This window comes from Aristolochia californica, unplaced genomic scaffold (genome assembly GCF_029961685.1).
Source record: "Aristolochia californica isolate CCGP_79_NKW_82.1479 unplaced genomic scaffold, dmAriCali1.0.hap1 SCAF_13, whole genome shotgun sequence".
Classification (NCBI taxonomy): Eukaryota; Viridiplantae; Streptophyta; class Magnoliopsida; order Piperales; family Aristolochiaceae; genus Aristolochia; species Aristolochia californica.
Genome location: NW_027181804.1, coordinates 27,403,839 through 27,428,144, shown reverse-complemented (window position 1 = coordinate 27,428,144; position 24,306 = coordinate 27,403,839). Strand labels below are relative to the sequence as shown.

Sequence of the window (24,306 nt, the reverse complement as noted above, 5' to 3'; positions counted from 1 at the left end):
GTCAGTGGGGGGGTTCGAGCTCGAGGTATGAGTAGTCCTCCTTTGTTGTTCCTTTTGGATAACCAGAGAAAAAACACGATTAATGGAGGGCATCGGCTCCATAAGGAGCAACTGACCACGAACTTGGGAGAAAGAATCATCAAGGCCCATTAAGAAGGACATGATATACTCCATATGGTGGTAATCCGTAAGAGTTTTAACGCTACCACAAGAGCATTTCCCACAAGAGCAGTGAGGACGGTAATTGCTCAGTTCTTCCCAAATGGTTTTTAGCTTGGTGAAATAAGTGCTAACGAAATCCTTGTCTTGACGCAAGTTCATCAATTCCTGTTTAAGCTGAAAATTGCGAGGGCCGTTTCGATGTTGAAAACGACCCTAAAGGTCAAGCCAAATTTCTCGGGCAGAAGCAGCAAAAATAACACTAGCAGAAATTTCTTTGGAAACTGAGTTTAAGATCCAAGAGATGACCATATTATTATTCAGGGTCCAGGAGTTGAGCAAAATGGGATCAACACTTTGGGGTTCAGGGATGGAACCATCGACGAAGCCCACTTTGTTCTTCACGGATAGGGCAATGAGCATCGCACGACTCCAACTAATGTAATTTTCATCGGTAAGCAGCTACGAGACAAGAACTTGCCCGGGACTGTCCGAATGGTGAATATAATAGGGGTTTGATGGTTCTTAAAAAACGGAACGAGTCGAACTGGTACGAAGACCAGAATCAGAAGCACCCATCGAGGAATAAGTCTCCATGGAACACTGACCGAATCTGAATGTCTGACTGTCAATGCAGCGCCAAAAAAATAAATTCTCCACCAAATCCTCTCCAAAAAAAATCACTTCCTTTGACATAACGTCTGAATCCAATAGTGACATCGAAAAAAAATTCGAGCGGGAATAATCCAGAGAAGGAACCAAAATATGCACTGTCCTCGATACTTCAACGTGAACACCCAAAGAAAAAATCGGAACCTCTCGGCCAGCCAGAAATCCAACCAATCACACGAATAGAGCCAACCTCTCGGCCAACAATAAAACAGAGATCTGATATCTCGTCAAAGAAAACGCTCAAAATCGGCGCCGAAAATCCAGAGATCGAACGCAGACAGCATAGCCAGCCTCTCGGCAATAAAATCCAGACGAAAAATAAAAGAGGGGCAAAATCTAACCTCTTTACCGGAAATAACCAACGAAGCGAGGAACCTAACCTCTGCAGAACGCCGGAAACGTCAGAAATCGCCTCCCTACAGCTTGAATCGCGGAGCCCCTTCCGAACAGAGATGAAAAAGGGAACGAAAATCCCTCTGTCGGAAAAAATGACTGGCGGTGAGCGTCACCGGGAAGAATCGCTGAAAATAGGCGAGAGAGACGAATGTATATTGTCGTCCGAAAAAAAATCAGAGATGGCGGATCATTCGCTTTGATACCATGTTAAAACCATTGATCTAAAAGGCTCGAACCTAATAGGAAAGCAACCCCACGAATCTTATACAAAGATTGCCCTGATCGATACAAACAAATATTCCAATACTCTCCCGCACGGGGAAAACCCGTGGATAAATTCACCGAAAAAACCCGGGACAAATTCCTGGAAAAACTCAGGACAAATTCACTAGAAATACCTGAGACAAAATTCGGTGGGAGCGGGACTCGAACTCGGGACCAACTTGAGCTCTGTCGTTGAGCTCTGTCGTCGGGGAGACTTAGTCGAGAAGACGAGAAAATCGGATTCAAAATAGTATATTCAAGTTTCGTATAGTTTACAGGTTACAAAGGGTAAAATAGTAACTTTATAAATTTATATAATAATAAAATATTCAAAAGATAAAATACATTCTAATACTAACCTAGATGTACAATTTCCATTTCTCATGGTTGAAAGATAAAAACACGAGAATTAAGATCAACACTAACCTAGATGTACAATTTCCATTGCTCATGGTTGAAAGTTAAAAACACGAGAATTAAGATCATATAATACTGTCAAGCATTAAATGAAACGTAAAGCCGAAGGGTTTTAGAAAACGAAAGAGATTCAGACGCGTTACCCCCCTGTAATCACTCACTACTGATCACTGAGTTTGCTTGGCACGCCATGGAAGCGACATGTACTTCACATTTTTACGTTTCACGCGTACTGCTCGGAGCCCTCGAGTCTGGACAGGTTTCGGAGGACGCGCCACTCGCACAGGACGACTGTCTAGGACACGAGAGGGTTGGGTTAAGGTGAAATTTACAGCCGCAATCCTGCATTTTCCGATTCCAACTGTCACGATTTGCCTGCCCATTTCCGTTTCAACGGAGCCGCCGTTCCTTCTGAATTCTTCTTCTTTCCCTACTCTTATACTCTGATGCTCCTCTCCCGGTTGCCCACCAAGGCGCCTTCCACCTTCGTGGATCGGCTGTCGCATTTGGATTCCCTTGGCTACTGACGGTGGAAAGCTGACTTGACTTGTCTCTGCAAAAACCCTACACTACACTCACAGATCTGATCGCCTTGCCCTCTCACGCCAGGGAATGGCTTCTTCGGAAGCGGATTCCCTCCTCAACCCCGTTCTCATCCCTGCCTTGGAGAAAATCATCAAGAACGCGTCATGGCGCAAACACTCCAAGCTTGCTCACGAGTGCAAAGCTCTCATTGATCGCCTCTCTTCGCCCTCCCCTCCCTCCCCCACTTCCCCGGATTCCTCCGACTCCATTCCCGGACCCCTCCACGATGGCCCTCTTCAGCACTCACTCGCCGAGTCCGAGATCGTTCTCAATCCTTTCTTCTCCGCCTGCTCTTCCGGTTTTCTCAAGATTGCTGATCCCGCCTTGGACTGCATCCAGAAGCTCATCGCCCATGCTTGCGTTCGTGGTGAGGCCGACCCTTCTGGCGGCCCCGATTCCAAGCTTCTCTCTCGCCTAATTGACTCCGTTTGTAAGTGCCACGACCTCGGGGACGATGCTGTCGAGCTCATGGTGCTCAGGACCCTCTTATCCGCTGTTACTTCCACTTCCCTCCGTATTCACGGGGACTGCCTCTTGCAGATCGTCCGCACTTGCTACGATGTGTATTTGGGGAGTAAGAATGTGGTTAATCAGACGACCGCCAAGGCTTCTCTGACCCAAATGCTGGTTATAGTTTTCCGCAGAATGGAGGCTGACTCGTCGACGGTGCCTGTCCAGCCAATTGTGGTTGCGGAACTGATGGAGCCTTTGGAGAAATCCGGGGCCGACGTGAACATGACCCAGTTTGTGCAGGGTTTTATCACCAAGATCATGCAGGATATTGACGTTGTCTTAAACCCAACGACGCCGTCTTCTAAGTCCGCTGCTGGTGTCCATGATGGCGCATTTGAAACTACAACGGTGGAGACCACGAACCCTGCGGATTTACTGGATTCTACGGATAAGGATATGTTGGATGCTAAATATTGGGAGATCAGTATGTATAAGACTGCATTGGAAGGGAGGAAAGGGGAATTGGCCGATGGGGAGATGGATAGGGATGATGATTTGGAGGTTCAGATTGGTAATAAGCTGAGAAGGGATGCCTTTCTTGTGTTTAGAGCACTCTGTAAGCTCTCCATGAAAACTCCTCCGAAGGAGGCGCTGGGAGATCCCTCATTAATGAGGGGAAAGATTGTTGCTTTGGAGCTCCTCAAAATTCTGCTGGAGAATGCAGGGGCCATCTTTAGGACAAGCGAGAGGTATGTGTTGTTTCTTTTTTACTATGTCGGTGATTCAATTAGAACTTGAAATGTGTAAGTTTGACTTCTTGCTATTCATTTGATCTATTTAATTTGGATCGATAATTATTTTTCGATGCCATAGCGGCGCTCAAGAATGCTAAAATAACTGATATAGGGTGGATCAGCTAACAATGGATTTGGATCTGCCATGTTCAAATAATCAATATTTTGTTTATCAAGTATACAATAACTAGTATCCAATATGGATCTGTCATGTCTCTCCCTCTCTTTTCATCTTTGGTGCTGAAAAGTAAACAATAATTATATGTTTCTGAAAGTGAGGAATAATAGCATCGTAAAATCAAGACAAACAACAAAAAACTTGGAAGAAATGACATTCGAGAATGACTATAACTGGTTAAGAGAGATTATGTCAGAACTCCTTTAGCCAGAGAATTTGCTAGTTTATGATGCAATTCTACTTCATGTTTGAGAGTTACAAGTTTTTATGCATTTTCTTAGCTAGCTGACCTTACTGGCCAAACTTCCATCTTTTAAACTAAGCAACGACGGTATTGGGAAAAACACAAGGAACAGCTCCTTCATGTGGTTGACTAAATCTGACATTAAAAAACTTACAAAGATAACACTTATTAATTTTTTGTCTATGATAAGAACCTTCAGGTCATGCAACGTAATTAGTTCTCTGATGGCAGACTTAACGCTGGCTGAAGGATTACTTGCATTTATGCATTTGCTTAAATCACTGATCTTGTTGCCTAAACTTCCTTCTTTTGCTGTAAGCCAGCAAAGGCAGTTGAGTAAAAAGTATGGAGCAGCTCCTTCATTTGGTAGACTATATCTTACATAGACAAAGTTACAATTATTGTAATCAGTTATCTGAAGATTAACAGTACTTGAGGCTGGTAGGAAGATGATACGGAGGCAAAACTTGCCTTAAGAGCGGGTTACTGACTCAGATTGTATTGTCTACATTTAATTTTCTCTTGATTGTTGTTAACTTTAATAAAAATACTCTGTCATTCATCAGACTACAAAAATTTGTTGCTATCAATATGCCAATCGGCGTGGCTTGTCGATCCACTTGTACTTGTAAACTTTTCGGTTTTCTTTAATCATGTCCTGCTTACTGCTTAAGTTGCTTTATTTACTCAGTCAGTTGGATCACCTTTGATGACACACTGCTCTTTTAAACAGGTTTTTAGGTGCTATTAAGCAGTATCTCTGTCTATCTCTTCTGAAGAACAGCGCTTCAACTCTTATGATTGTTTTCCAGCTATCTTGCTCCATTTTTATTAGTCTGGTTTCTAGATTTAGAGCTGGGTTGAAGGCAGAGATAGGAGTCTTCTTTCCCATGATTGTTCTCAGAGTACTGGAAAATGTGGCCCAGCCTAATTTTCAACAGAAAATGATTGTACTGCGATTTTTGGACAAGCTTTGTGTTGATTCACAGATATTGGTGGATATTTTCATCAACTATGATTGCGATGTTCATTCATCAAATATATTTGAGAGGTATTGGTGACTGTTCTGCATAAGATGTTGAAATGCTTCGATATGTTCATTATTTAATTTTGTACATCAATTGACCTGATTTGTTTGTCAAACAAGTGTTATTGATACCATATTTATTTATTTATTTATTTTTTCACTTCTCTTTTCAGCCATGACTAAAATCTTTGTAAAGAAGAAATCAACTGCAAGTTCATCCAAATATACATGCAAACTGATTAGATTTGGTCACAGAATCATGTTGCTATGACCATGGCCAACAGCATTTTAGATCATTCAAGTTGCATGGCACACCATACAAATGGTCATATTTTAGCAGATCAATTTGGTTTTTCCTCGAAGGGACACTGCCATAGTTGTCCTCGATCGGCTGTGATATTATTTGTGTCCAAACAGCGGATGAGTGTTATAATTTTGAACATTGTGATTGGCCTTAAAAAGTTCTCACAAACAATTTTTTTTTCATTTCTTGGGTGAGATAGAGGAAGCTCTTTGTTTAATTTATTATTGTCACAGGATGGTAAATGGCTTGCTAAAAACTGCTCAAGGTGTACCACCTGGTGTAACGACTACCTTATTGCCACCTCAAGAGGTTACAATGAAACTTGAAGCCATGAAATGCTTAGTGGCAATTTTGAGGTCTATGGGAGATTGGATGAACAGGCAATTACGCATTCCAGACAACCAGTCTCCTAAGAAATCAGAAGTTTCTGAGAGTGATGTTGAATCTGGAAACAATCTTCTGGCAAATGGAGAAGTAGAGGAGTCTTCTGAGGCAGTTGATTCCCAGTCTGAGGCTTCAAATGAGGTGTCTGAAGCAGAGGCTTTAGAGCAACGTAGGGCTTACAAGCTTGAACTTCAGGTAAATAAATATTCCCTCAATATTTCCATTCAGAAGTTCTAAAGTGAATGTGGGTTTAAACATCATGTGAGGCAGAAGAGGCACCTTCACAAACTTTCTTTCTTTGAACTGATCTTAGCAGCAATATTTGTATCTTGCATGTGGAATCTAATCTTGAAGGTATTGCAGGAAGGTATTTCACTTTTCAATCAGAAACCAAAAAAGGGTATTGAATTCCTTATTAATGCAAAGAAAGTAGGAGAATCGCCAGAAGAGATTGCTGCTTTCCTTAAAAATGAGTCTGGGTTAAACAAGACTCTAATCGGTGATTATTTAGGAGAGAGGGAAGAATTACCTTTGAAAGTGATGCATGCATATGTAGACTCATTTGACTTCCAAGGTTTGGAGTTTGATGAAGCTATTAGAGCATTTCTGCAAGGTTTTAGGCTGCCTGGTGAGGCACAGAAGATTGACCGAATCATGGAAAAGTTTGCAGAGCGTTATTGTAAATGCAATCCAAAAGCTTTTATAAGTGCAGACACTGCCTATGTCCTGGCATACTCTGTAATATTGCTGAACACTGATGCTCACAATCCTATGGTCAAGGATAAGGTTTGTCATTTGTAAACTTAATGTCTTTTTTGAATAGAAAAACTTAAACTTAAACTTATTAATCGTTTGTTGTATCAGTATTAAAAAGTTCTCTATAATGCTTTGGTTGATCCAGATGAAGGTGGAGGACTTCATAAAAAACAATCGTGGCATTGATGATGGAAAAGATTTGCCTAAAGAGTACTTGAGATCGTTGTATGAACGTATATCAAAGAATGAGATTAAAATGAAGGAAGAAGATTTGTCTGCCTCTCATAGGCACTCTACAAATTCAAATAGAATATTAGGTTTGGATAGTATTTTAAACCTTGTGATTCACAGAGTGGATGATAGACCTATGGAAACCAGTGATGATCTCATCAAGCATATGCAAGAGCAATTTAAGGAAAAAGCTCGCAAATCTGAGTGAGGACCTCCTACTTGGCACACATTTGTAGACACTATAACCTTAGTCCTGAAATCTTGTCTAAGGTTTGTCACTTATTAATCTTGAAATGTTTTTGGAAGTGTAGGTCAGTTTATTATGCAGCACAAGATGTAGTAATTTTAAAATTCATGATCGAAGTCTGCTGGGCTCCTATGTTAGCTGCCTTTAGTGTTCCACTTGATCAGAGTGATGAAGAAGAAGTAATATCCCAGTGTCTTCTGGGCTTTCGTCATGCAATTCATATTACTGCAGTAATGTCCATGAAGACTCACAGAGATGCTTTTGTTACCTCACTTGCAAAGTTCACCTCCCTCCATTCTGCTGCAGATATCAAGCAGAAGAATATTGATGCTATCAAGGTCTGTCCTTGTTTCTATATTTTTTTTCTTGTGATGTATGGCAATAAGATTTTCCCTTGGTTCTGTACTGTCTTTTTATGTGTATGTATGTGTTTCTATGTATGTATGTATGTATATACATATGTATTTCTGACAGGAGGAAGGCTGGACTCAAGTACAGCCAACCTTCGCTGCACCCAAGTTTTCCTTCCTTGGAAAAGTTTATTTACAAGAATGCTATTTACTTTATTATATTTATAAAAATGCCATTGTGAGCCTCCAAGGTGGAGGAGAATTTCAATGCAAAAATAATTTGGTATGGTTCTTTTAAGAAATATTGGTTTGTCGTCTTGTTACCATTCAGTCAAAAGTAAATGTGTAAATGAATGATCAATAGTAATTTGGTGTGATTTGACATTTTATAAATGAGTAGGGGCTATACCAGGTTGGTATTATGACATTGTTTATTTGGAGCTGGAGCCATTTGATGCTTCTGAAGATGCAGCACCCAAAGTGCCTTAGAAAGTTAGAACACCTAGGGGGTGAAAAGAATCGATTGGGGTTTTTGAAGGCTGCAAGCTAAGTTAAGCTCAAGGGAAGCTTTGGGGGGGGGGGGGGGGGGGGGGGGGAGGAAAGGATGAGTGGGAGAGTGTCAAGACCCCTGATTTTTTTTTTTTTTTGGCCTCCTGGTTGTATTTCGGGATGCTCATATGGAGTAATTAAAAAATACTAATTTTGACTTCGTTGGGTAGACCCAAAGTTATTGGGAACTAGAAGGTAAATTTTCACTATTCAAAAAATAAAAATAAACTAGAAAGTAAATGAGCAATAAGAAATAAGGTCATAAAGTAAAAGTATGGAGTTTGGCATGGCCATACTTTTTCTTTTTTGAATTGTGATTTCTCTAACGAAACCAAAGAGAAAGAAGGCAACAAAGAGAGAAATAAGAGGGTGAGGCCAAAGCTACTCATACTTAAGGAAACAAAAAAATTAAAAAGGCACATGGTGACCAGCAACAAGCCGTTGACTAGTACCTTCATTTTGCAGTAGACTTAGTGGATTGGAGAGTATAATTCCTAGAGATTTCAAGAAGTTGAGCTATGTCCTTAGCTTAAAAGTATTGCTTCAACCTTCATGGAGGATCTAAATACTTCTTACACACAATTACTGACTCTCATTCTCCTTCAACCACCATGGCTGATTATAGTAGTATTTTTAGAGCCTCTATCTTTGAAGTATAGCCTGACTTTTGGCTTGCAAAGAGTCTTTGTGCCCAAAAGGGCCTTAGAAGTTCAATAAATCTGACTGTCTTGGTTCCTTTGAACACCTCCAATTAAGGGTGGGGTTTTAAGAACCTGTCCCCATCTTGTAAACTTGACGAGTAATCCATCCCCTCAAAAACCCATGATAGGGCTCAAAAGCCGACCCCATCTCTGTCTTGTTTAGGCGTGGACATGGTCAGGTTCAAAAACTCATCCCCGCTCCAATTACTTGACCTAAAATCCATCTTCTCAAAACTTGAAGGAGTTGAAAATCCAACCAAATGTCTAGGCCCAATTCCCTCTAAAATCAGTCCTACTGAGGTGAATAAAATCCTTCTTTTTCATAAGCTAGGAGGAGACCTGACCAACAATGTTTTCCACAAGTACCTCTAGAGGAGAGCTTTTAAATTTGAATCTCCGGTTATTGGGTCATGACTCATTCAATCATTAATAGAGCCGTATCAAAATTGTTAAAGGAATTTCAAAAAAATTATGAGATATAAAATATGAAATAGATAAGTAGATCATAAAATTAAACAAAACCTAAAATAATTTTATGGAACATTAAAATTTAATTTTCCATAGATCCTTCTTGAAGTGAAGAATCTCTCTTTAAAAAAATATAGAATATAGATGTGCTTTTTTTAAAGGAGTGAATTTTATTTAAGGAAAAGCCAGAAAAACAACAAAGTACAAGAGAGACACTCAAATTCCTTTTTGGAGTGCATCCAGGTGGAAATGAGGCCTGTGGCACTGCAAGAGACCTTTGCAGCCGTGTGGTAGATAAGTTCAAATCTCCTCGAATTCCTCTCCATCCAAAGGCACCAAGGGATGTGGGCAATGCAAGTAGATAAAAGGAGCTTGCCCAATCTAGGTAGGCGAGTCCCAAAGGGGAAGAGGCACAAAGTGCTGAGATCTTGTGGTATACAATACTGGAGGCCCAAGCTGCTGAGAAGAGATAACCACACCTGCCAGGTGAAAGAGCAATGCAAGAGTAAGTGACAGGTAGATTCCTGCTCAACCCCACAAAAAGGGCAGAGAGGATCTGGCGATGAGTTGTCAACTGTAAGAATCCTGTTGAGGGAAGCACTCCAAAGGAATAATCTAACAGGAGGGGGGGGGGGGGGGGGGGGGGGCATGAGGCGCCAAATTGTAATAGTAGGGTGAGTAGTAGGGGTTTTGGTCCAACCCATGAGGTGCCGGTCAGCCGAGGAGACAAAAACGGCCACTATCATCGGGGAGCCAAATCATTTGGTCAACCACATGAGCCCAAATAGTGATATCACCAAGATCATCAATCAAGCCGCGGACGGCAATGGCCTCCTCATCATAGAGGTCACATTTCAAATGGAAATCCCATGAACTATTTACCCAAGCATCACTAACAGAAAGGTCGTGTCATGTAGTGAGCTGAAGAAGCGGGGGGAAGGAGGAGGCAAGAGGACCAACACCTGCCCACCAATCAGTCCAAAAGTTGAGACCGGATTCGTCGCCAACAAAAAGTCTAACAGCCAACCGAAAGATCGGGAACAGATGGTGTCTCTCTAGAGGGGAGAGAAGTTGCGCCTTATATTATACTAGGTTTAACTAATCACTTTGGATAACACACCTATTTATATTCGATTTCTTCGTAGTGGCCACATTTGCTTAAACAAACAACTTTTGCATGGATCAAGCAAAAATAAAGAGCTGTTTTTTGGCTAGTCTATCGTGACAAGCCATCAAATGAGAAAACACATGAAGGTGGGCAAGAAAAGATTTTTTCTTATAACTAAAGACATTTCTCTGACCAGGAGGATATTGATTAATAAGAATCCCTTTTTGAGTATTTTTTTTTCCTTGCTTTGCATATTTTTACTTTTAATATACCTGTAGTGCTCAACAAGGATACTTTTCATTTTGTTTTGCAGGCAATCCTTAAAATTGCTGATGAAGATGGGAATTATCTACAAGAAGCCTGGGAGCACATTTTAACATGTGTGTCAAGGTTTGAACATTTGCATCTCTTAGGAGAGGGAGCCCCACCAGATGCTACTTTTTTTGCAGTTAATCAAAATGACCTTGACAAATCTAAACAATCTAAATCTACTATGCTTCCTGTATTGAAGAAAAAGGGTCCTGGACGGACCCAATATACAGCTTCAGCTGCTAGAAGAGGCTCTTATGATAGTGCTGGAGTTGGAGGTCATGCTTCTGGAGTGGTCACTTCTGAACAAATGACTAATTTGGTTTCTAATTTAAACATGTTAGAACAGGTTGGAAGCTCTGAGATGAATCGTATATTTACGCGAAGCCCCAAGTTGAATAGTGAAGCAATAGTAGATTTTGTAAAGGCTCTCTGCAAGGTCTCAATGGAGGAATTACGCTCTACATCAGATCCACGGGTGTTCAGTCTTACGAAGATCGTGGAGATTGCGTGAGAAATCATGTCTTCATATGTTCAACTTTTCTTTTCTTTTTTTTTTTCTTTCCACAAGAGATAACCATAGAAATTTGTGATTTCAGGCATTATAACATGAATCGTATTAGGCTTGTGTGGTCCAGCATCTGGCATGTTCTCTCCAATTTTTTTGTAACTATTGGCTGCTCTGAGAACCTCTCAATAGCAATATTTGCCATGGATTCCCTTCGCCAGTTGGCAATGAAGTTTCTGGACAGAGAAGAATTGGCCAATTACAACTTTCAGAATGAGTTTATGAAGCCCTTTGTAGTTGTAATGCGCAGGAGTAGTGCTGTTGAGATCAGAGAATTAATCATCAGATGTGTTTCACAAATGGTTTTGTCTCGTGTTAATAATGTCAAGTCTGGGTGGAAAAGCATGTTCATGGTAATTACCTCTATAAATCTATTGAATCATGTTTTATTGGATAAGCAATTTGAAGGGCTAGCATACTATCTTACTCCTGGGTTTTGGTGTACCAGTTCATGCATGTGTCTATCAGATCACAGATATGAAGATATATGTTATATGTATTACTTATTTATTTTTGAGAAAGTGGGCATACACTGATAGAAAACATGACACCTGTCCATACTTTTTTGCCCTGTTAAAGCTGTTTTTCTGAAAACAATTACTACTAATGGAAGCATTGTTGTTTCATTTGATGCATTTTCTTTCCAGTATCAGGTCTAGGTTCTGAGTTCAGGTTCTAATTGTGGTTTCTTTTTCAGGTCTTTACTACTGCAGCTTATGATGACCATAAGAATATCGTTCTTTTGGCATTTGAGATAATTGAGAAGATTGTACGAGACTATTTTCCATATATAACCGAGACAGAAACAACCACATTTACAGACTGTGTGAACTGCCTTATTGCCTTTACTAATAGTAGGTTCAACAAGGATATCAGTCTCAATGCTATAGATTTTCTTCGGTTCTGTGCGGTGAAGCTTGCAGAAGGTGATCTGGCCTCTGCTGCCAGGAACAAGGATAGAGATGGGAAACAAGAGGTTTCACAGCTTGTGGATAAAGAGGATCATTTATATTTCTGGTTTCCTTTATTGGCAGGTAACAAATTTGTGTAAGTCAGGTTTTCAAATGTGTGGTGGATAGAATAATCAGTAGTCCTTGTTCTTCTTTATATGTGCTTCTTCAAGTAATGAAACAATGCAATCAGTTTGTATTGCAGTACTGTGAAGACAACTCCTGAGGGAGAAAAGTATATACAAGCCCAAGACTCAAAACCAAAAATATATATGGGATACGCTAAATGATACAACAACGGTGAAGGGGGAAAACAGGAGCTGATGGGTTGTTGTTGGGTGACACCTCCCTTAGCCAATGTTTATGTGAAATTGATCTCTCTAGGAGATTGTAAATAATGTTCTACAGATGTCTTCTATTTCATTCAAGTAAATGGAATCCTGGGGGAGCTTTGTTTCTCATTTTCCAGTTGATAACCACCACCTAGTCTCAACAATTAGGGGACATGAAAATCTGCAAGTGTATACCTGAAGACCCTGGGTAGGGCTCTTAGGTCCACAAACGTGGACCTTCAGTGACCAAACCATCAGGGAAAACAAGAGAATTAACCTGGAGAATCCTTTATAACACCACTCCCACTAGATGGCCTAGGATTGCCCTGTGAGTTTCTGTCAAGGAATAGTCCCACATGTATTAGTGAGTACAAAGATCTTGAGTTTATTAGTTGGGAAAGAGGTTTCCTAAGTTGGCTAGTCATTGTAGGATGGGCCTTGGACCCAACTTAACATGGTATCAGAGCAGGTACTCATATGTGGGTCTGCACCTAAAAAACTATCTATTTGTAGAGCCATAAAAGAGGGTTTACACGTGAGGGGAAGTGTTAAGGAATAGTCCTATATGGATTAGTGAATATAAAGATCTTGAGTTTATTAGTTGGGAAAGAGGTTTCCTAAGTTGGCTAGTCATTTTGGGATAGGGCCTTGGACCCAATTTAATAGTTTCCATTGAAGTTGTTCTCTAAAAAGAAAAAAAAACTTCCTTTGTAGTTAATTAAGCCTTCCATCCAGACGGGGTATCCAACCATTGAATTGATAAATGCTTTCCAGTTCCTAATAATAGGTAGGTGGGATGTCTTCTTTAATTTGGTGGCTGAAAATACTATGCTATTGCATCATGCAAACAAGATTCTTGTGAAGTATCAATAACCTGATTGCTTACCTCTAGTGTCAAATATGGTAGATTAAGTCTATATTGAGGCTGTGTGAAAAAGGCACTTAAGACTGATGTACTAAACATAATATTGGAACCAGAGAAAAACATATTTTTGTTGTTGTTTAGTGAAACAAAATTTGGTCTTTTGGCAATGCCTTAAGGGATAGTAATCCACATTGATTGTAAGATATAATTATAATCATTATCACTATTATTGTTAATATTATTATTATTATTTGTATTATTATTATTATTATTATTATTTTGAATGTGATTGTAATAGTATTCATGTTTCACGTATTGCTGGTAACAGACTCATTTCTTATGTCCTGCAGGGTTGTCAGAACTAAGCTTTGATCCAAGACCAGAAATCAGGAAAAGTGCTTTGCAGGTGCTGTTTGAAACATTACGAAACCATGGCCATCTTTTCTCGTTGCCTTTGTGGGAAAGAGTCTTTGATTCTGTCCTTTTCCCCATATTTGACTATGTCCGGCATGCTATAGACCCTTCTGGTGGGACACTGCCAGACCAGGCGCTAGGAGTTGATGCAAATGAAGATCAAGATACATGGCTCTATGAAACGTGCACTCTTGCGCTCCAATTGGTCGTAGACCTCTTTGTTAAATTTTATGATACAGTCAATCCTCTCTTGAAAAAAGTGCTGACTTTGCTTATAAGTTTCATCAAGCGGCCTCATCAAAGTCTTGCTGGGATTGGTATTGCTGCTTTTGTTCGTCTAATGACTAATGCTGGATATCTGTTGTCAGAGGAAAAGTGGCTAGAGGTGGTCTTGTCTTTAAAGGAAGCTGCTAAGGCTACAGCCCCAGATTTTTCAGCTATCATGAATGAACTTGACCACGAGATCATTGGTAGTGGTTCTGAAGAGCTGTTTGACAAACCTGGTAGTAGTGATTTAGGTGGGTCAGTTGTCCTTGATGATAATATGGAGAGCCTGAGAGCCCGAAGCCCTCATTTTGCAATCACTGATGCCAAGTGCCGAGCTGCTGTTCAACTTCTCTTGATTCAGGTATGAAGCAAACTGACTCCCATTCTTATAGTCTGTCTTCTTCATTTTCTTCCCATAGTTTTGAATTGATTTTGTGGATTGTCTCTTGGTTAAGTGACTACTTTTGTGCTGAAAACTGGTGGACCTAGCCAGTTGACCCGGTTTGGCCATAAATCTGACCAGTTGAACAACTCTGGTTCAGATAATTACTTGGGATACTTGAAGTCTCATGTTAAATACATAACATTGGGAGGAGGATTAGAAGAGATGACTTTTACTAGTATATTTTTTTTTGTGAGAAAGTGATGAATTTATTTTGCCAGTATATCCAATAGTTCTTTAGCATTCTAAGTTGAAATAGTGTATGTTTACAATTTTATTTTGTTACAGATGAACAAATCTCTTTCCGTCCAACCACTGGTTGAACCTGGTCAATTGGATTTGACCAGAACTGGCCATGCCCTGGTTCGATGGCCATTTTGGTTTCTATAAAATTGATTAGCAGGGTTTGGGGTGTAATGCATGTCTGTTTGGGTGTAATCAAAATGCAAAATAATATTTTGTATTAATTTCTGAATGCCCTTTTGAGAAAAAGAAATGGGTGAGACTGATAACCACATCTGGGTCCCAGTACCAAGTGGAGACATCTAGGATACATATAGAGGATTAAAGTACTCACTATTGTTGTTTTTTTTAAAAAATCTTGTTATTGTTGTTTTCAAAACAAAAAACCTCATTGTTGTCTCTTTGTTAACAAAAATATTCATCGTTGTAACTTGTGGAGCTAGTGCATGAAGCTGCACATGATGGTGACCCTGGCTTAAATTTGAGTCAAATAAAATATGTAGTGTGGAACAAGCATCTTTTGTTTTTTTTTTAAGGTGAAGATTATATTCCAGAGCTAAGCTAAGACATGGAAGAAATCAACTCATTTATTGTGGAATTTATGGTTTTTTTACATGCATTGGGATGAATTGGCTTCCCAATTGGTGAGATTTTGGATCATGGCCAATCTTTAATGGGGACCTTTCAGATGGTGGATCAGGATTGGCCAAACAATTGGTCAATAAATATATGATGGACTATTTAATGAAATTTTAATGTTGCTAGGTGACTGCATCAGTACCATTTTCTACAAGGCCTGTTGCTTGTCTTCTTCCTTTGTATTATTTGTTTTGGTTTAATAAACTAACAAACAAAAATAAAAATTGTTTCTGTTGCTTCATCTAATTGTGAGCTCTATATTGGATAGTTTGACAAGCATTAACCAGTATATTCCATGTGGGTGCTCCTCGCTGCCTCCTGTGTTTTCCGGACATTATTTAGTAGTTTCTCTGATAAAATCAGAGTGGTTTCTAGGGTATTTTTGCATCTTTTGGATAACTGACTGTGTTTTTCCTGTTGTTCTGTTTTCTGTGTTTATTTAGAGGAAATGGCTGAAATTATCACAGAATTTGCCTGGAAATTCAGTGCATTTTTAAATGAAATTCAAAAAAAGAAAATGAAATGCAGGAAATATGCACTTCTTTCCGTGAGTTCCAAGTGATTTGCCTTGCACAGTCAAGTTCCCAGCCCTAGTGTGGTCAAAGACTTCATTGTAGTAGCCCTGAATAGCATATATAGATCTAGCTACAAGGACTGTGCGGTACTACATGAATTTGATGATCTGACTTAAGACTTTTGAAAAATTCTTTTCTCAAGGTTTTTTTTGTTTTTGTCAGATTGGAAGCCTTAATTTTATTTTGTACAGAGCAAGAATGATAAGTGAAACAGAGAGGAGAAACAGAGAGGAGAAAGTGAGAGAAGGAAATGAGAGCTGTCATCTGCTGTTTCTGTGATCAGTGCACCTACATAAAAAAAGGCAATGCATGACAACCTCAATGACACCCTCCAATTGCAGGAGACGTTGACGGAATTTTATGAATTTTTACCCATGTTCCAAGATCTCAAGCTAGGTGAATAGTATAGGAAAGGAATCTGCAGAACAGTGCTCTCTCACCCAGATGTCCAACTAGAAAGAGTTGAGGTCCCTTCTCTTGACCTAGATCGAGAAACCATCCACATAGTGGGGCTGTTGCCTATAGATATGCTTTCAAAGGCTGGATGCTCGGGCAAAGGGTGCGAAGGTGGAAGCCAAAGATTACCAGCATATTGATACTTACTTGAGATGAATTTTCCAAAAGAGGATTTCATTTTCCCTTAGATAATATAAAAATTTGAACCAAAGAGAGTAGTTTTAGGTCTGAACAGATAAAACAGGAGTTCTGAATTCAAAACCAAGATAATTGAGTTTCAACACTAAATAACAGAACAATGTGTCTGGTCTCACTAGATGGAGAGAAAAAAGTGCTCTCTACAATGATTGCCTGATTATTCAATGTCTATTTTAGAAGCTAAGACTTACAGTCGATGTAACATTCAGTAAGGAAGAAATGAAAATATTAAAAGATTGATCAAAATAGAAGATCTGAGGGAGAATCATGAATGGAAAAATGTAAATATAACTTTCAAGAGCTCTGATTCTTCTAGAAGTTCCCCCCCCCCCCCCCCCCCCCCCCCCCCCCTTCATTGATAAAAATTCTTAAATCAGACCATAAATGCTATCATAACATGTAAAAACAAATCTATAAGAGAAACAAAAAGAAAAAGAGAACCGTCAAAACTGGTGTTTCAGTTAGCTCTTTAACCTTCATAGTGAAACCTTCAATGCAAAAATGAAGTGTCATAACACCCATAAGAATAGAATACTTAGGACTCTTAACTTAACATAATTTTGAGTTCCTAAAAGTAAAACTGTTACTTGCAACCTGACTGTTGATGAAGAAAGTAGTAGTGTGTTCAGTTTAAGACCACTTTCTTAATACTAAACTTATAATTAACTTCCATCTGTAATCCTTCTGAAGTCCCAGCACATTTAAATGATGCCATTTCAATTCTAGTCTGTCATGGCAGGGTTTTGAGCTCTTTTCTTTTTCCCAAAATTTGTAGGGCGTAATGGAGATCTACACTGCATATAGAAGTCAACTTTCTGCAAAGAACACAGTTGTACTTTTTGAAGCTTTGCATGCAGTAGCATCACATGTGCATCAGATAAACAGCAATATTAATCTGCGGTTGAAGCTTCAGGAGCTTGGTTCTGTGACTCAGTTGCAGGATCCACCATTACTGCGCCTTGAGAATGAGTCCTACCAGTTATGCCTCACGTTGTTACAGAATCTCATGCTGGATAGACCGCTAAGCTATGATGAGGTCCCAGTGGAGGCCAAACTAATCGACCTGTGCAAAGAGATCTTACAAGTCTACCTTAAAGCTGCTAGACCTGAGACAACAGTAGCTGTTGAACCAAAGCCTCGGTGGTCGATCCCACTTGGTTCTGCCAGGCGAAGAGAGCTGGCAGCTCGTGCCCCCCTTGTTGTTGCTACTCTCCAAGCAATTTGTGAACTCGAAGATTCCTCATTTGAGAAGAACCTGGCTCTGTTCTTTCCACTGCTAGCAGGCCTCATCAGTTGTGAGCATGGGTCTGGTGAAGTTCAGCTTGCATTAAGTAACATGTTAGGGACTACTCTCGGTCCCATATTGCTTCAATCCTGTTGAGCAGAGATGGAGTTTTATACATAAATTTTTTTTTTCTACTGTTTTCTCTTGTTAGTTATCATCGAGGATGTGTAGATTGCTAGTGGCAGAAGAGTTAACAGTTACCGAGTGGGTAATGTGTGTTACTTTTTGTTGTGTAGAAAGCAATAGGTCTAGGTTGGATATAAAGCTGAATGGATGTTGTATTTTCATATTATTCCTTCTCATTTATCTCAGTTCATTCTTGTTATTTTACAAGAAACATCTGGATTCTTTGATATTAAAGCAAGAAAATTGAAGGTGTTATCGTTGTACACTCGAGACTCTCCTCTTTGTTGTTGTTATCCTGATCATTAGCAACAATTTTGAGCTCTGCATCACCATTAACATTGTGGCTCGCAGATGCAAGTTTTTGTGCTTTACCAGCTTCTTCAACCCAATCAATTCTGGAAACCATTACTATCAGAAGAACAGCAGAAATTATCATCCCTGCCAAGAAACCCAGAAGCAGGCCTCCGAGCCCCAGCTTTTTCCAGAAAGCCAAAACCACGGCCAAGGGGAGAGCCAGCAAGTAAAAGCCTCCAAGATTAGCATACATGGCCAAACAAGGCCTGGCTGTCCCGCGCACTATTCCTCCACTGACTGCCAAAGGGAAATTGATCACCTCTACAAGAGCCATTAACAGCATCGTCTTCTTCACCCCTCTTATAATCCCTTCATCGTGACTGTACAGACCTGCCCATTCCCTTCTGGCTGCCACCATTACAGCCCCACCTATAAAACCAGCCAAAATGCTTCCTCCCAGTGAGAGATAGGCTGAGCGACGAGCAACCCACATCCTGTTCGCACCGAGTTCGTTCGAGACTCGAATTGACACAGTCGTGGCTAAAGAAAGCATGACGGAGTAAAGCAAGTAATCGAAGTTGAGGACGATGGCGAGAATCGAGACTGCCCGATTTGGGTCAGTCATGTGTCCGGCGAGCAGAACCATGATCTCATAGCACCACCACTCAAGGCAAGTGGTGAGGCAACAGGGGCCGCATAGCTTCAGCAGCTGAGCCCAATCTTTCAGTCCCTGATCCCACCATCCTCCTTCGTTCCATCTCTTCTTCCCTTCTCGTCTTTCCATCACCCACACGTAATTACCCAACAAAATCACGACGAAGAGATCGGTGATCCAGACTGCCATGGCAACTCCTTCGAGCGCCTTGGCCTTGCAGAGCAAGCTATTGATCGGAACATGAAACCCCAACGCCAAAGCTGAGCTGAACATGATCGGAACAGTTATGCTTTGGGAGCTTAAGTAAGCCTTAAGCGGACAAAGGAACGAAGTGACTGCCAAGTCCGGGAGGAGATACATTGCATAAGATTTTGCTACAGCTGAGATGTCCTCTTGCAGGCCGAAGGTCATCAGTATCTTGTCTATATAGAACCAGAGCAAAGAGATGGGCAGCGTAGCCAGGAGGAGGAGGAGAGTGGCCATGAGCAGCGTCTTGTGGAGGAGCTTACAATTTCCGGCCCCATAAGCTTGGCCACAGATGGGTTCCATGGCTCCGCATAGCCCGGCTAAAACAGAGAAACCAGTGACGTTAGCAAAGGTGAAAGCTAGCGTCCCTCCGGCGAGCTGAAGCCCACCGAGTCTGCCCAGAAACGCCGTCGTGATCGCGATCTTTGCAAACCACGTCAAGTTCATCACAATCAACGGAAGCGCGATTGGTCGTTGCTTCCTCACCTCTGCTAGAAGATCCTTTCTGGGATTTCTTACCCATCCTTCAGTAAAACAGGAGGAGGATTCCATAGAACTTTGAGAGATATCTATCGTCTTTTCTTGTCACAGCGAGCTTGTGTTCATCGTTTCAAATGCGTGAGAAGAACTCTCCTTTTGTAACCGCCATTGGCACCTGGCGAGGATTTATGCGTTGAAACATGTAATACTCCGTCATAGATTACGATTACCCAAACGAGAATTACTACAAAGGGTATTCCTGTTTGAGAATTCTCTGTCCTGAGCACCGGTCCGGTTCCGGCCAATTGAGTATAAGACAACCTTCAATTTGTTAAAACGAAAAGAAATCTCTCTTTTGTGAAGGCTACTTTTCTTTGACACGATGGCTGAGAACGGAAATACAGTAGAGCTGGTTGAGCTACAACTGATCTTGCTCGTCGAATGTGCGATGAAGAAGAAAGAGACAAGCTTGGACGAGTGAAAGAGAGAAGCAAGGTTAGCAGGAGAGTGCTCTTTGTAGTGGACTGGCACTAAAGCACGTATCCTATTTTAGAGAGCAATTATTTCCCACTTTGCAGCCCACTCTTAAAGCAACAAAATCTGTACGTTTAGTGCGTCTTCGTCACCCCCTTTTGCTTTCGTTCTCCCTCTATCATTCGCCTCCATGATTAATTCTTGTCTGTAACAAGTAAACATCATCGATACTGATTTCTCATGCAAGAGACGTGAGGTACTGGGATGACCCTTTGATTCTTCATTTTCATGGTTTTCTCCCTTGCTGATTCAAGATTTATTTCCTTTTTTTTTTTTTTATTACTAGTTGGTCACTGTAGATAGATCCACGAAAGTCCAGATGAGTTTCAGTTCCGGTTAAACTGCGGTGAGATCATTCGGAAGTGAAGAACCAGAGTTTGATGCAGAACAAACGTATCCTGAGCTTCAGAATCCAAAGAAGACATTATCAACATCATTTTCTACTTCCATTAGCACCCAACTGATTCATTCTAGATACTGATAAGGCCGATGAAGAATTATGAACTGTGATTTCCAGAGCTTTATCTCTGCATTAGATGGAGCCATTGTTCATATTTCAAGTGGGACTCATATGAATGAATGACCCTGATTCTATCTCATGCTGAGATGTGACTCAAAAAAGATTTTCCGAGTATAATAAATCTGGAAATGCCTCGTTAATGCGGAGCACCCATCAATCCAACTTAAGTGTAAAGGTTGCTTCCATTTTGATATCTTTATCCCTAATGATAGCCTTTAGAATATTATAGATGTTTAAACTGCAACTAGATTAGTGTTAGTAAATGGAATATTCGCAGAAGAAGATAAGTTTTGGACCTAACTTTACATGGTATCAGAGCAAGTTGGCTAATCATTTTGGGATAGGCTTTGGACCCAACTTTGCACCACAAGTGTATTATATGAGCTAAATATGCTTATAATTCACGAAACATCGATAAAGTTTTTTTTTTTTTTAAATGGAGTATACCTCAAAGAAGCTTATTATTCATAACCAATGATTTTTCTTATATTACTTGTGGGATTGTTGTATATATATATAGACGTGACACCGAATTGATTACTTCAAAAACCAAGTCAATTTACTTTCTGCAAGAATTGACATGGGCGAGTTGTTGCAAAACCATGACTTTTGTTCCATTTAAAGCATCTAATGTTAGGTTCTACAATAACAAACATGAGGGGAGGTGAATAAGTTTATAGACTTATCAAAATTTTATGATTGGTTATAGTTTTACTTCCGATTAATGCAATTCAAATGCATAAGTAAGACAATAATCAACTAAAACATAGTATCTACAATTAATGACACAACGATTAATAGTGGTTTATAACCATTTGTACGAACTACTAATCCACTCCCAAAGTATTTGTGCTTCAAAGTTAATTCCTTATGTTCACCAGCTTAACGACATCTATCTACACTTGGGATAAATGGTCGATCGATCGACAAAAAGAATTATAGTTAATGCCACTTACGTTACAATTGAAGCATAATAATGCCTCTAATTAGGCAAATATTAAAAAAGTAAGATCAAAATACCCATTCTAGGTGATTTTACCAGAGTATCAGCCGATCTTAATATGATTTGAAAATAAAAAGCACAAGATGGTATCACTAAATCAAATTCTAAATGGAAGTCAATTAAATATGCACTCAAGGTGCCAAGGCTGAGAGTGCAAGATGATGTAAAAATGGAGATTGTTCAGTCTGAGAGTGCAAGTCTGAGTCTTTCCATTAACTCGATTTGTTCAGTCAGAAATTCGATCCGACTCGGCGAGTAGACTCGGTGAATAGATGAGGACGAGGATTATACTTTGTAACGTATCGTCTCCCCTTCTCCTCCGGATACTCACACCAGAGCCATAACCATGCGGTGCATGCTTGCTCGTCCCCTTCTCCTGCGGCAGCGTCGCCTATTCTCCGACCTTTCTTCGACACAAGGCTCAGGTCTCGGCTTTTCTCAAACCCTGAAACCATCTCAAGATGCAGAAATCATCTCCAAAATCCTCATTCAACACCACAACCCTTTTCACGCCATGGAATCCTCTCTCCAATTGAACGGGATCACGTTGTCCCACGACCTTGTTTTCCAAACTCTTCTACGCCTCAGAAACGTCTCGAAAATCGCTTTGGGATTCTTCGACTGGGCCAAATCTCTGCCCAGTTATGACCACGACGTCGATATTTTCGAACTCATGATCGATATATTGGGACGAGTTCGGCAGTTTGATGTGGCATGGCAGTTAATTATAGATATGGACCAACGTGGTGTTAAACCCTCTGCGAAGTCCTTCTGCATTCTCATTCGTCGCTACATTGCTGCGGGTTTCACCCGCCAGGCCATCCGGACCTTTGACGACATGGCTGTGTTTATTGAGCGGGAACCGGGTCGGGAGGATTTTGTTACTCTGCTCGATACGTTATCGAAGTATGGCTATATCAAGGTTGCCACAGAGATATTTAATAAGAGAAAGTTTGATTATGTACTGGACGAGAAGATTTACACAGTGTTGATTTATGGGTGGTGCAGGGCCAACAGGGTGGATATGGCCGAGCGGTTTTTGAGAGAAATGATTGATAAAGGGCTTGAGCCGAATGTTGTTACCTACAATGTAATATTAAATGGGATTTGCCGGAAATCAAGCCTTCATCCGGACGAAAGATTTGAGAAGACAATCCGCGCGGCCGAGAAGGTGTTTGATGAAATGCGAACTAGAGGAATAGACCCTGATATAACGAGTTACTCTATTGTGCTTCATGTGTATAGTCGGGCACACAAGCCAGATATATCGCTTGCCAAGTTTCATTCCATGAGGCAAAGTGGCATTTGCCCCACAATCGCCACATACACTTCTGTGATTAAATGTCTGTGTTCATGCGGGAGGTTGGATGATGCAGAGGAACTGCTGAATGATATGGTGGCTAATGGCATTTCTCCCACAGCTGCAACGTATAATTGTTTCTTTAAGGAGTATCGAGGGAGAAAAGATGCAAAAAATGCTTTGAAATTGTACAGGAAAATGAAGGAATCAGACGGCTCTTGCTTGCCTAGCATGGACACTTTCAACATACTGTTAGGAATGTTTTTAAAGATGGATAAAATGGAGATTGTGAGGGAACTGTTCAATGATATGGAGGAGACTGGCTCGGGGCCGGACTTGGATTCATATACCTCACTCATTCATGGACTTTGTGAGAAAAGGAAGTGGAGAGAAGCATGTGAGTTTTTTGTGGAGATGATAGAGAAGGGTTTTCTACCTCAGAAGATAACATTTGAAACACTTTATAAGGGATTAATACAGTCTGATATGTTAAGGACTTGGAGGAGACTGAAGAAAAAGCTTGATGAAGAGTCACTAAAATTTGGTTCTGATTTCCCACATTACCATCTCATGCCATATAGGAGGTGATACAGAAGAACCCTTTGAGTTCCCAACCCGTAGCATATTCACTGTCCCAATGTTAATTTGTTTCCTGTAAATAGTGACCAATTTTGTAATACTTATTTATGGCTATTTCTTCCAGTTTCTCCTTCCTGAAAATTTTTCATAAGTTAGACGAACTTCCCTCTCCAATAGTGTAGAGACCTATATTATGACATGTAACTAGGTTCCATTTAGGTGAAAAAATGAATCTGGTGTTATTGATCAGTTTGTGCAGCTTGTAGGGGTATTGTGTTGGGGGCTCCTACTCAGCAAAAATGAAGACAAGGGAGAGTTTATTTGGTTATGTAAAAAAGAATTCCAGCAGAGGTTCTCTCCACTTGAAGCATGACATGATCCTGAAACCAGAAAAGGAAAAAACAGCGATTCTTTGAAACTGCTCACTCTTATTCATTGTGGGAACAAGATCTCTTCATGTGGGGTGGGTGGAATCCATTCCTGAGATACAAGATCAACACCAAAATGGAAGCCGGTCCTGCACAAGGTCTTAAGCTTTTTTCTGCTCAAGCTACTACTTTAGCAGTTGTTTACATCAAATAATGCAGCTAAGGACATAAGGTGGCATGCTGAGTTATGTATGGATAAAACTACTGTTTGCAAGACCTAGATGTACATGTCGTGAGTCCGCAACAAACTATGAGTACTCTTTGTCAAATTCAGCTAAAGTTTTGAATATGTTGGATATGTCTGAACTGTT

General features: G+C 40.4%; 3 protein-coding genes across 3 annotated transcripts; 2 read left to right on the top strand and 1 right to left on the bottom strand.

Annotated features, from left to right (window-relative positions):
* Positions 1-2,178: 2,178 nt before the first annotated feature.
* Positions 2,179-18,219, top strand: LOC137947834 (brefeldin A-inhibited guanine nucleotide-exchange protein 2-like). The gene is made up of 11 exons (XM_068793633.1): positions 2,179-3,695; positions 4,896-5,213; positions 5,727-6,072; positions 6,241-6,663; positions 6,779-7,068; positions 7,176-7,449; positions 10,601-11,106; positions 11,196-11,517; positions 11,862-12,198; positions 13,662-14,353; positions 17,321-18,219. The coding sequence occupies exons 1-11, from the start codon at positions 2,521-2,523 to the stop codon at positions 17,924-17,926; spliced, it is 5,289 nt and encodes a 1,762-aa protein (XP_068649734.1). The 5' UTR covers positions 2,179-2,520; the 3' UTR covers positions 17,927-18,219.
* LOC137947767 (protein DETOXIFICATION 56-like) lies at positions 18,186-19,703 on the bottom strand. Its single transcript, XM_068793534.1, has one exon. It carries the CDS (start codon positions 19,701-19,703, stop codon positions 18,186-18,188), a length of 1,518 nt encoding a protein of 505 aa, XP_068649635.1.
* A 2,331-nt stretch (positions 19,704-22,034) lies between these two features.
* LOC137947766 (pentatricopeptide repeat-containing protein At2g13420, mitochondrial-like) lies at positions 22,035-24,306 on the top strand. The gene has a single exon (XM_068793533.1). It carries the CDS (start codon positions 22,035-22,037, stop codon positions 23,574-23,576), a length of 1,542 nt encoding a protein of 513 aa, XP_068649634.1. The 3' UTR covers positions 23,577-24,306.

What these genes read in the sequence shown, in the direction of transcription:
- LOC137947834 (XM_068793633.1), top strand. Translation starts at nt 2,521, where the DNA reads ATGGCTTCTTCGGAAGCGGATTCCCTCCTCAACCCCGTTCTCATCCCT. An exon ending in ATCTTTAGGACAAGCGAGAG is followed by an intron (nt 3,696 to 4,895) that starts GTATGTGTTGTT and finishes TCTTTTAAACAG; the next exon opens with GTTTTTAGGTGCTATTAAGC. An exon ending in AGAATATTGATGCTATCAAG is followed by an intron (nt 7,450 to 10,600) that starts GTCTGTCCTTGT and finishes TTTGTTTTGCAG; the next exon opens with GCAATCCTTAAAATTGCTGA.
- LOC137947767 (XM_068793534.1), bottom strand. Translation starts at nt 19,703, where the DNA reads ATGGAATCCTCCTCCTGTTTTACTGAAGGATGGGTAAGAAATCCCAGA.
- LOC137947766 (XM_068793533.1), top strand. Translation starts at nt 22,035, where the DNA reads ATGCGGTGCATGCTTGCTCGTCCCCTTCTCCTGCGGCAGCGTCGCCTA.